Source organism: Sardina pilchardus, chromosome 7 (genome assembly GCF_963854185.1).
Source record: "Sardina pilchardus chromosome 7, fSarPil1.1, whole genome shotgun sequence".
NCBI classification, from domain to species: Eukaryota; Metazoa; Chordata; class Actinopteri; order Clupeiformes; family Clupeidae; genus Sardina; species Sardina pilchardus.
The window spans coordinates 23948046-23960699 of NC_085000.1; the positions used below are offsets into that span (position 1 = coordinate 23948046).

The 12654-nt window shown below is 48.4% G+C and overlaps 1 protein-coding gene across 3 annotated transcripts in view; it reads right to left on the reverse strand.

The window, feature by feature from the left end:
- cdk16 (cyclin dependent kinase 16) overlaps positions 1 to 11668 on the reverse strand; it is a 29437-nt gene extending 17769 nt beyond the window's left edge. The window contains exons 1-4 of one of the 3 annotated variants that reach the window (XM_062541401.1): positions 11305 to 11668; positions 6229 to 6406; positions 1617 to 1750; positions 686 to 811 (exon numbers count right to left, since the gene is read on the reverse strand). In XM_062541401.1, the coding sequence (XP_062397385.1) occupies positions 686 to 811; positions 1617 to 1750; positions 6229 to 6346 (378 nt within the window). In that variant the 5' untranslated portion in view covers positions 6347 to 6406; positions 11305 to 11668. Of the gene's footprint in view, positions 1 to 685; positions 812 to 1616; positions 1751 to 2977; positions 3112 to 6228; positions 6411 to 11304 lie in introns of those variants that run through there. The other 2 variants (XM_062541400.1, XM_062541402.1) reach the window with 2 other exon arrangements.
- Between the last annotated feature and the right edge of the window lie 986 nt (positions 11669 to 12654).

Consider the following 12654-nt stretch of genomic DNA (forward strand, 5'->3'; position numbering starts at 1 on the left):
CCCCCCACAACACTCTGAGATACATTGTACATTGTCTCCTCAGAGAGAAAATGGCTCCTATGATTAGGAGGCTTATCGAAGGCTCTTGCCTGTCGGAGTGTAAATGGCTACAAGCTGCTGATAAGTGCAAAAACGCTGAGAATCCTTCAGCGGCAGGACACCACGGCGATGAAAGAGAACGCGTGCGGGATACACGGGGGGATTAGATCAGCACGGGAGGGAAACACGACAGATTAAAGGAAGGGAAAACGGCAACGCCGAAAACAAGCCGGAGAGGATAAAAAAGACAGAGAGGGATGAGGAGAGAGGAGAGGAGAGGTGGGGGGGGGGGGGGGGGGGGAAGCGGTGGGGGGGAATGAGGAAGATGAAGAAACAGGTGGGGAGGAAGAGAGAAAAAAAAAGAGCAGAAAGAGTTCAAAAGGAGGAAGATGGCGTGGATGGTACAGAAGAAAAGCTAAGACAGCAGGAAACTAAAATCACAACAAAAACACAGTTTGGAGACAGAGTTGTTTTTTTTCCACCAGAGAGGGAGATGAAGAGCGAGCGGTAGGGAGACCAGACAGCGGGAGCGAGGAACACGAGGGAACATGACCAAAAGGCAGACAGCGCGAGCGAAGGGAAACACCAGGGAACATGACCGAAAGGCGTGTAGAACCGGAGCAGAGGCGTGGGTTCCGTTCCGTACCAGAGACACTCGTCGTAGCCGCCGGCTCAGCGGCTTGTCAAACAGCGGGCTGTTCAGGCTGAACTTCTCCAGGTAGCCATCAGGAAGCCGGATGTCTGCCGGCAACGACAGCCGCTTATTTACGTCCTTAAAAACAACACAAAAAAACAACAACAACAAAAACAAAAACAACATTGTTATAACAGTACTTAACTTGTTGCCAAAACAGCCCTCCAGCCTTGGCAGCTGGCACAAGGCTGAGAAGCGGCGCCAACTGCCAACAGATCTGTGCAGCTGAGGCAGTGATGAGAGCAGTCCGACTCATTTTGAAAAGAGGACTCTGCACAGCAGCCGGGAGAAGCCGCATGTCTGCTTTCATCTGCTCTTAACCAGCTAGCTCTGTAAGTGTGTGTGTCTGTGTGTATGTGAGTGTGTGTGTGTGAGAGAGAGACTGAGAGAGAGACAGCTGGAGAGGAGCAGTTATGGAAGACAGATATGTGGAGTCACAGTAGGAGACTGATGCAGGGGATGGGTGCATGATGATGGATGAGAGAGAGAGAAAGAAAGAAATAAAGAGAAAGAGAGCATGAAAGAGAGAGAGAGAGAAGAGAGAGATAGGGGAAGAAAAGCTTTCACAGACACAGTGGGAAGAACTAAATCAAGATGTAGTAGGTACAGTCTGCTTGAAGCTGAAAACATTTTGATATTTGAGCTCTATGGATCATAACATTACACTGCACCAATCCATGCTCCTGAGAGTGTGTTGATTGGCTTTCAGTTTGAGTCACTTTGTTTAACATTTACAGACATGTGACCGCACATGAACAACTAAGGTTCTTTTGACAGCGCACATACAACGGACCTCTACAGTGTGTATTGGGTTACCATCACAGACTGCTTAAAAAGTAAACATGAGGGCAAAAAAAGGGAAAGGGGGGGGGGGGGGGGGCACCTCGTTGGAGATTTTGCGGCCCGGTTTCTCCCGGAGCCGGACTCGCACTGGACTGTGCACCTCATCCGATGAGGTGGCCGAGACCTGGTCGCTCTCGCCGTCAGAGCCTATCTTCACGTCTTCGTGGACGATCTCTGAACACACACACACACACAGAGCCATTTAGACACACAGAGACAGACAAAAACACAGTCTAATTATAGCACACGGTAGCCATCATGCCCCATCTTGCAGAGTCACTAATCCTCTTGCCCTGGAGCCGTAAGTATGTCAGGTGCCGGTCTGCGACACAGGAAGGGAAACTGCGCACAAATCCTTCCTCCTTAGAGTTCCTCAGGCCTCACTCTTAGTGTTAAATATATCCCATAATATCCAACCAGAGGCAATGTAGAACAACAACACATCATGTTTCATCTTATTTGATATGATCTTTTTTAAATGTTAAACCCCATTACCCAATGCAGTATCGGTACAGTCTGAGTTACTGGCTTGACTTTTGACTGCTGAGACTGGGCTGATGGGGGTGACTCCAGGGCATCCTAGTGAAAAGCAGTAGACAGCGGGCTATTTCCCCCGAGGCCAGGGGTGCTGAAGAGGCCAGCTCCCCATCTTGTGCACAAACCTTTTCCCAGCGCAGTGCCTTTATCTGATGTCTGTTTAAATCAGGTGCTCTGCTGTCCAACAGGAGCTAGTTTCCCATTTCCCCACTCACGCACAAACCACATCACACACAACATTTCACCTCATGGCGCATGACTCACCCCACACACACACAGAGACACAGACACACACACAGACACACACAGGTCGGGATCTCTCTGATAGACAATGAAGACATCCTATTGGACATACACATAAATACAACCTCAAACAAAACAAACATTGCAACAGTGCATTTTTTAGACCATAGAGAGGAAATCTGAATCTCACTCACTCACTCACTTTGATCATTAAGTACTGAGACAATAAATCAGCCTCTTGTCTCTTTGCCGTTTCTCCTCCACATCACACAAACGCACAGGCATTCCCTCACATACACGGGCTCATACTCTCCTTCTATCCATCTGCATAACACACACACACACAAACTCACTGTTGTGGACAATACCACTTTCCATATCTATAGCAGACAAACACACACACACACACACACACACACACACAAACACACAAACTCACTGTTGTGTACACTACCACCTTCCATATCTATAGCAGACAGACACTCAGACACACACACACTCCATGTATCCACCTCTACAGGACACACACACACACCCACACCCTCCCCGTGCTGTGGCGCGTGACCTGTGTGCTGGTGCGCCCCGTGTGTGTGTGTGTGTGTGTGTGTGTGTGTGCTGTACCGAGGCGCGTGGCGTGGTTGAGATAGGAGCTGAGGCTGCGGCCCAGGCTGCGCGGCCTGCGCAGGGCGCTGCTGTAGGACTGCAGCAGGGAGTGCATGCTGAGGGAGCCGCCGGCCGAGCGCCCAGAGCCCCGCAGGCCGCCAACGCTCCCCCCGCCAACGCCCCCGCTGCCAACGCCCCCACCGCCACCGCCACCACCACTGCCCCGCACTGGCATGGCCTCTGGGAGAGAGAGGGAGGAGGAAGGAAGGAGGGAGGGAGGGAGGAGGAGGAGGGCACGCAAGGGAAGAGACAGGACATGAAGAAGAGAGGGGGGGATGGGAATGAGGATACGGATAGGGAATGGGAATGGAGACGGAGAGCCAGGAGCAAGACCAGAGAAAGAGAGAGGGAGAGGGGGAGAGAGAGGGGGATGCATTGAGACGGAAGGGGGAGGGGAGGAGAGGGAAGAAAAGAAAGAGTCGGGAATAAATGGGAGGAAGCGGGATATGAAAGGAAAAAAATGTGTGGATTAAAAGAGAGGACACGAGGGGTGGAGGGACAAAGAGACGGGAGAACAGGATAGACAGAATGCAAAGGACGGAGATAAATAAAAGAAGAAGAAGAAGAAGAAGAAGGGAATATAGGAGGGGAGGAGCAGAATGACACACAGAGCCAAGCGGGTGAAGTGAGAGGAGGGAAACAGATTGGTGAAGGCAAGGGGGCATGTTTCAGTGGAATTGTGTTAAGTATTAGAACCATTAGAGGGATCAGAGCAGAGGGGATGATATGGAGTAGAAAATGGAGGAAGAGGAAGGGAGGAAGGAAGGAAGGAAGGAGAGAGGGTTATCAGGGAGAGGGGAAAAAAAAAACACACAGAGAAAGCAAGTTCAAAATCAAAAACACACAAACAAGAGAAGAACCAAACCAATTAATAAATAGGGTAACAGATCATTAGCAGCATGCATCTTTTTTTAATAGATTAATTAACACCTAGACCAACAGAAGTTCAAAGACGGGGAGGGAGAAAAAGGTTGATTAGCAAGGAACATCTTCACCGTTAGTAGTCAGGAATGCCAATAGCAGGGCCTTAGGGAAGACGGAGGACTCCTGCCGCCCACATGTGGACGATCGATAACCTAATCACTCTACAGAGTTCATTATCCTGACCCTGTGAGGCTCTCAATACACCACCCGTGTTGGAGGAAAGGTGACGGTACTTCATTGTCTCCTGCCCACTGCCTTGTGTGCTGTGAACTCCTATTTGCCTGCATAGTCGTACTTGGGAATGGGTGGAGGCTTATTAAAAGCTACACAGCGCGTGAACTATGGTATGAGACTGGGCGTTATGTCACGTTTATATACTGTATGTGGGATAAATCCATAAACCTTTCTCCGCTGACCAGGCTAACATGAGTATATGCTGAACTGGAGCAGCTTTGTTGAGGTCTGTTGAGGAGGCGGAATAAAGAAAGATGAAGTGATTAGAGAAGAGAGAGAGGAGGAGGAGAGATCGAAGAGGAGGAGGAGGAGGAGGAGGGAGCCATGCTTGTAAAATGAAACATGCTTTAAAAATAAATAAATATAAGTAAGCAAGCAGGAAAGATTAGCTTTGCCATCTCTCCACCCTGCCCCGAGACATACGTGCCTGTGTCCAACAGCAAGTACAACCCTCAGGAAGATCCATTCAGAGCTTTTAAGAAGGTCACTGTATGCCTGTATATGTATGTACTGTATGTATGTATGTATGTATCTATGTATGTATGTATGCCTGCATGTATGTATGTATGTATGTATATGTGTGAGCGCGTGTGTGTGTGTAAAACTCCTGCCTGAGGGGTATGAACCCAGATTATTGGTATGTTGAGCATGAAGCCAGAGGTAACATAGGAGAACACTCATGGCAATCGCCCTGCAGCTCACCAATTTTGTTTCCGGTGTAAAGCGAACAATTTGAAATGTTCACACCAAAAAAAAAATGTAGAAGTTCAAAGAAATCCCGTCCGCCACAAACATTTGCCCCCCTTTTTTTATTTTGAATCTGGCTCCTCTGGCTTTGGGCTCAACGTGCTGCTAATCTTGCTCTGTAGCGTAGCGTTAGCGTACCCTCTGATGTCTGGTGTGCCCTGCATCACTCAGGCTCAGCGAGGCCCCGGGGTGAACCGCATTACATGAACTGGCGGTTCTTCCTCTTTTACCAGCGGTTCTTCAAGACCTCCCCTGCATTAGCATCCGGCTCCTTGACGGAGTGGCTTTCTAGTTCTGCTGCGAGGATAACAGGCCTCTTGGGGGAAAAGTGCATAATGGAATTCCTGACATCTTCCTTAAGTAGATAGTGCTGTATACAGTATAACGGTGCTAAGAACGAAGAAGCCGCTCACTTTCCTCGGGCCGACTGAAATTTATGAGGCCGCAATCAGAGCCTCGTTTGAAAATGGAAGGTTAACACGGAGGGGAGCGCGCGAGGAATCTATTAGCGTCGACATTCAAATGGGTCTCCAGAGACTCCTTCGGTCTTCCTCCACGGCAGCTTGCCGTCGCTGGGTCGTGTCTTCCGACACCGATGCTGAAGCCTCGTGGGGGAGGCTGGCGAAACCCGGCAAAAGCTCGGGCGTAGGAGGAGCGGTTTCGGCGTAAATCATTGCCGATCCCCGGCAGTGACGCATGCCTCACTAAACCCTTTGCGGCTTCGCGAGTGGTAATTGTGCACCTCCCCGCCCCGTCTCTGTAACCCCATCTGCGTTTTTAATGACGGTCTGGTGGATGTGCAACAACACGGCTGCCATCAAGCCGGGGTCCGGCGAGGTGAGAACGCAATCAGAGATTCGGCTGTGCCTTCGCCTGCTGAATAACCCAAACAACAGTTGAGCCCCGCGCTATGCAGCGTGCTGGTGGCATAGCCTACAGGGGTGAAACGCCAAGTGCTATGTTAGCTCACAGTGCCCGAAAGCCTATTTGCAACTTCAGTTTCAGCACACAGCTTCCAGGCTCGTGTGTGTCAGTTCACCGCCTGTGCTCACGCCTGCACTACGGGTTAGGGGCATCTCAGCCTACAACTACCATGTGTTAGAGAAGCCAAAAAGTACCATGATCAGCCTGACAATGAATCAAAATGCACTGCAATTCATATAACTACAATTATTTAAACTCATCACACTGGAGTGTAACTATGCCGTTTCAGAGAGTTCTGCATGAACTTCAGACGGATTTGTCGGTCGAAACTAGGCACAATCTTGTTTGTGTCCGGCTCCTGGCTCTGGGTTTTACTGTACCGGAGTCGCTGTGTGCGTTGTCCTGGGAGCTGATGGTCTCGCTCAAGGACTTGTCGCTGCTGTTGCCCCCCCTCAGCGTCAGGGACAGCTGCCGTTTGATCTTCCTCATGCGGTCCATCAGCGGCGGCAGGGGGGGGCGTGATGCAGAGGGAGGAGGGGCAGCCACTGTTCAATCAGCCTGCCTGACGCACACACACACACACACACACACACACACACACACACACACAGGGAAAAACAAGAACACAAATAGTTAGGCAGCCAATATACACACGCATAAGCACACATACTCACACACACACACTCAGGTGAAGGTGGGGACGCTGGGACGTTAACACTGGAGGGTGGAGGGTCGGCCAGAGGCAAAAAAACAAAAAGCCTGAAGCCAGAGCAGCGGCTCAGCCAGCCAGCAGTGGACTCCGACAGGGGAAAAACAAACACTCGCTCGCTCGCTCACTGCACCAGAGATGCGCATACACAACACAACACACACGGGCATCCACAAGAGACGCGCAAAGGCACACAGGCGGCGACTGCTTCCATCCCAGACACGCATACTTGCGCAAACAAAGACGCGAGTGAGCGCGCTGATCATTAAAAACAGTTCTGCAGGAAACACACGAGCGCAAGTTCTTAACGGTGACTCCCTTGGGACACACAGGGAACTGCGAACCATCGTCGCAGACACAAACATGCCATAATACACTAACGTCAACCTTTACTCAACTCGTAAATCAGCAGATCAAGGGCGCTTTGATTGAGCTGGCATGGTAGCAATCTACAGTAAAAGGCTTCAAAAGTAAGCCACAGTATGCACCCTGTATGTGGACAACTATCAGCCAGATGGCATTTGCGGATATAGCCTACATGCCAGTTTAAATCATAAACATGTTCTCCTCGTCATCACCCAGAGAGGAGGAAGAGAGGGAGCAAGGGGAGTGTGATGGAGGGAGAGAGAGAGAGGGAGAGAGAGAGAGAGAGGGAGAGGGGAGAATGAGAGAGCATGCTATCCAGTGAGTTCGTAGTGGCTTGGAGGCACCTTGTCGAGTGAGTGATAGCTTTCACAACAAATACATCACTCAGCCAACAGCGCTTCCACTCAGCGCACAGACCAGAGGATTAATGGCTGCGCCCGCTGTCATTTCACATCCTTTCTTTATTATTGCTCTATTCCTACTAATAGGCAGACCCAATGGAAATAATGAAAGCAAAGTTTTTTTTTTCCTGTTACAGAATCAAGGGATTTCCTCTTCATCCTCATCCTCAGACTACCTCTCCAATCCAGCTCCGCTGGCAAAATGGGAAGTCGGCAATCAAATTTCTCGATAGCCCAAGAATATTATTGCCACAAAAACAACTCCCAAGAGACCGAGAGCCCGGGACGAAAGAGGACGAGTGGTTAGATAACAGTTCCACAAACAAACCAGCAGCCGGTCTGGAAGGGGCCTGGGAGAAACTCGGGGACAGCTCTCCAGACGTGCCAAGCGGCCAGAAGGCTTGTGTGCTTTCTCCTCTGCAACTAATCACTGGCCTTGGCACATGCGGAACAACCGCAGCCACCCAGAATCCGGCTTCAGATCTGCACTCTCAGACCTCTCTCCCGCTTAGGGCACTGACCTACTAAAAGCCCCTGTCGAATGCCCCCCCCCCCCCTCCTTTTTTTTTTTTTACTGGACCAATGATGAGGGCTTAGAGCGTTTTTTAAAAACACTCAGTCAGACAGAGAGATGGACAGAGAGAAAGAGGGAAGAGTGCAAGAGAGAGAGAGAGAGAGTAAGAGAGAGAGAGAGAACGCAGATGATGATATCTGTTGCTCTGATGCTCGAGAGAGGGAAATGAGATCTGTAACACACAAACAGATGCCCACATGCCGACGGCGGCGAGCCACTTCACTGTTGCAACCGCATGAATTCAGACTCTGCCACTCTCCCCACTCCTCGCTGATGGATGACTCCAGTGTTGTGCGCTGCGTTGCGGCCAGGCCCGGCTGCTGCAGCGTATGAAAGCATCTTTACACTCCAGACAGTCCCTGTATGTATATGTATACATCTTCCCACTGCTGACAATGTATGGGGGGGGGGGGGGGGGGGGGGGGGAGTATAAAGTGACATTAATCCAAGTAAAAGCATCATAAAGAGCAAGCGATGTGGTGCCGCCAGGCTTCCTTATTCAGCATTCTGCTGCAGTGTGCACTCTGCATCGCCTCCTGTACCTCTCCTGCACTGTGGGCTTGCCATTACAGAATGCAGCCGTAGGACGCATTTTAGTTTTTTAGTGGGGGGGGGCGGGGCGGGGGGATGGAGGGGGGGTGAGGACGGACAGACACATGATCCGCACCCCCATAAAAACAGAAGAGGCGCATCACTTCAGGTTACTGTCAATGCAAACAATCCAGGGGGTGACAAGATTAATGTTTCAAATAGTTTGGATCGCTCGGATGGTGCTAGCGGAGTTCGTGCTCCCCCCTTGGCCCGAGGGAGCGAGTGGTCAAACAGAGGGGGAAACCTAGACCTGAAACCCAAGAGGACAACCATTTTAAGTGCCGTCCTTTTTTTCCCTTCCTTCCAACTATCTGTTGGGATTCAGGAGGCTTTCGCTCGGTTTAAAACCAGGAGAAGGAGGAAGACACACACACACACACACACACACACACACACACACATACACACACACACACACTAGGTACATGATCTCAGAGACAGTTTTACTTAAGGGCCTTAGAGTCACAAACTGCCCACTCCACATTCTCACGGACGAATGCAACAGGGAGAGTCTGACTCTTGTCCTGTCAACACATCACAGACGCTCTGGTGATCAAAGGGTCAGCAATCAGTTTGCGGATGAAAGAAGTCACATAAATAAATACAAAATCACATCACTGCTCCGGGATGTTTGAAAAGGACATTTTTTACCATCAAATTTTCTCAATGACAGTGGCATAATTAAGGGACATGCAAATGTGTGTGAGTGTGACATTAGAAAGAGAGAGAAAAAAAAAACAACAACAACGATCACAACATGGCCTGGACTCAGGCCTTGAGCTGGATTAGTATGCTCAGCCTTTTTCAATAATGTTGCGGGCATTTGCTTCATAAACTGGTTCTCGGGTTTGGATAAAGAGCATGTTACAGTGTAAGCTCACAGCTAAATGGGCATTTGGTTCGGCAAGCTGTGATTATAGGGTTGCTTTGGATAATTGGCAAACACCATCTGCATTTTGCCACTTTGTCAGATGCATTTCTCTCGTCTAATGTAGCTGTGATGTCTGACGCTCGCTGACAGACTTTCATCTATAGACCTGCTGCTCGCCACCAAACAGCAGGAATTCTTTGCTAAATTCTCATTTTCAGACTCTATGGACACCTCTATCCACGAGAGACATTTCAGGTAGGGAGGATGAGGAATACCACTGAACTAAATCTTTTCCTCCACCATATACAAAGACTGGATAAAAATTGTCCGTGGTTAGTGCATTGTTGTATCATATTACAGTAAGTCAAATCCCCCTTTGAAGGTGGGCAGGTCCCCCTTCTCAGGATTGTCACCCAGGGTCCTTTGTGAGAGACTGGCAGATCAGAGTGTTCTTTCACCAATTGCACCGGTACATGATGGTCTCTCGCATCAGGGAAACTATAAAACGTGAATTCCAGCACAAGCAGCAGCTTAGAGTTACATAAGCTGGCTGCAGAATTTTTAACCCCAAATGAGCTTCTTGATTGAATGAGGTGGATAAGGGCGTGGGAGTGACCTGTGCACTCCTGTGCTCATTTACTCACAGTGCAGGCAGGTCCACAGTGACTCAATCTGTCCAACTTTGACATCTGCAGCGGTGACAGACACCTTGCATGTTGATGATCAACCCAGAAGCACCACAGAGCGGCTTGACTCGCGCGAAGGATGTTAGCAGGAGTGGTTATTACAAAAAAGTCTCTGCAAATATTTTCCATTCTCAGTAGGAAAACTCATACAGATAATAAATCAACAAAAAGCACGCCATAAGGCAATCTCACAGATTGGATGAGGACGCCGAGAGAAAGCAGCTCACAACATCTGTTGGCTGTGGTATTCACAAAAGATGGTGATGGCACTCCTGTGGCATCAGGCACTTGGCACAAGGAATTATTCATGCGTTTGAATGGGGAAAGTAATCCCAGAGTAGTTTTGAGAGACTTCCTCAGAATTGTAAGTACATCTCTTGGAGATGATACATCTTCACCATTTACCTTTGTCTTGTTGTGATACTTTCAGCGTTGACACTATCCACGCGGATAGCGCAGAACCATGTAAAATTCCCAAATTCGGCGAAAAAAAGGAGTTAGCATAGAAACGTGCTAATCCATTATATCACCGTGACTAGCCTAAGTCACTCTGTAAATATTTACCGGTGACGGTGAGACTGGAGGATACTTCATTCCAAAGCACGGACACAGCCATCACCAAGTACGAAGTTGTATTTTGCATTAGCCTACTGTAACGTTATCATTTGCGTTATAAGTAATGACGATGTTGTTACGTACAAGTAGCGAATTGACTTGGTAATGTTAGCTGTTTAGCTCACAAGTTAATCTTGCGACTTAATCTAGCAAGCTAGCTAACTAACTAGCAGCAGGGCTATAGTTAGCTGTATTACCGACGCGTATGGCCCTTTCGGGTGCACTCACTGCACTCCATAGCATGTCAATTGCTTCTAAAATGCATAGGAATGTAGAATAATTACTCATGCTACGTCTAACAGGTGAACGGTCAAACAGCGTCCATCTTATTTCTTTAACTCAGGGCGAAATACAGGGTCTAACGTTATCCTCGGAATCCTTATCCCAAACCGAACAAGGCGACATCTGAGGAGATTCCCAAGTCAGAGGTGGTTAGCGAGCTAGCGCGCTGCAATCTTTTGACATCAATGGAGCTAGCACGACAGTAACGCTGAAGTCTCCGGCTAGTTGGGGAGTCACATTTAGATGTTTTATTTCGACCTGACACTCTTTAAATGGTCATGAAATGCCCCTAAAGCAATACTACAGACCTAGGAAAATGTCCGCCAGGTAATTTACTGGACAGATTTGGCTGATTGCTTACCCGAGGACGCGGGATCCCGTATGCCCTTGTAATCTTAACAATAATATCCCAAAGCCAGTGCGCTCTCCCAGTAGTCCTCGGCCATGATTCTACTGGCGCGGGTGGTGTACCGATTCCCCTCCGTCTGACAGCATGTCCCGGGTCGCGTTCTCCAAAATTGTTAAAACGTTACAGCAGCTGTTCCTTTCTTTGCCAAATCCGGAGTGGAGGGATAGTCGAGCAGCTGCGAATAGACTCAGGAGTCACTCACTCCGACTGATTGGAGAGGTGGAGATAAGTTAATTACGCGTTCGCTGAATAAAATGCAAAGCATACAGTTGCAAACTGCAGATCCAGATATTTATTTTTTATTTTCCTTCCACTTGCGTTTGGAGAGTGGTAGTTTACGCGTAATCGCTTATTTAAATACATAAAACCCCCACGCCCCCCCTCATAAACTAAAACGGGCATAAAGTGGACTGACCCAAATTCCATTCAACCTACTCAGACTGTACCAATGATCCCGAATGCTCAGGGGAGTGAGAGAGCAGGTATAAGAACAAAAGTGATGCGTTTCTCTGCGAATCCGCATGTAAGGAGTGGAATAACATGTCACAATACTATTTCTGTGTAGGTAATAATTTAGTAATTTTACATATGAAGTACTTAATGAACATAGAGGCTTTTTACCCAGCATTTAACCTTTCACTCTGGTTGGAAAGAAAATTTGGTAGCCATGTGGTGGTTGGAATTCTCATTCATGTCTGACACTGTCTGACACTGCCTGACACTGCTTTGACAAAGACATATTAATAGCCTAATATTTGTTCGTTTCTACTGATTTCAGATGTAGGCCTTAAAAATACATAAGAAAAAAAATATTATTCTAGTCATCTGAAGAAACAGGCATGTTGAAAAACCCTTCACTGGCATTTAATTCAGTTGTCTCACTCAGGAGGGGACTACTGTACATCAGAAAAGGTTTAATCACACATTCTCTTTTCCTCCCTCTCTCTCTCTCTCTCTCTGTTGTCTCTCAGTGCTATTACTGATCACATGTTACAGTTCTCGATGTACATTCAGAGTTGCCCAAGCTATTTTAACATACTACGGAGAACTTAGGGGGAAACATAACCTGGAAAGCCCCACTGCCCTAGAGGACTTCAGGCCATGCTTTACGCCACGGCCTGGGCAGTGAAGGCTCAGAATGAGTCATAACTGTGGCATGCCTGTGAGCCCCCCAGCAGCAAATACTCCTCAACGTACAATGCTTGGATGCAAAAAAGGGCCAGATACAAGCTGCTTGTATCACTGAATGTTTGTTTATTTCTTTCTCAAATGGCACTTGAGAATTATCTGCAGGATCGTCAG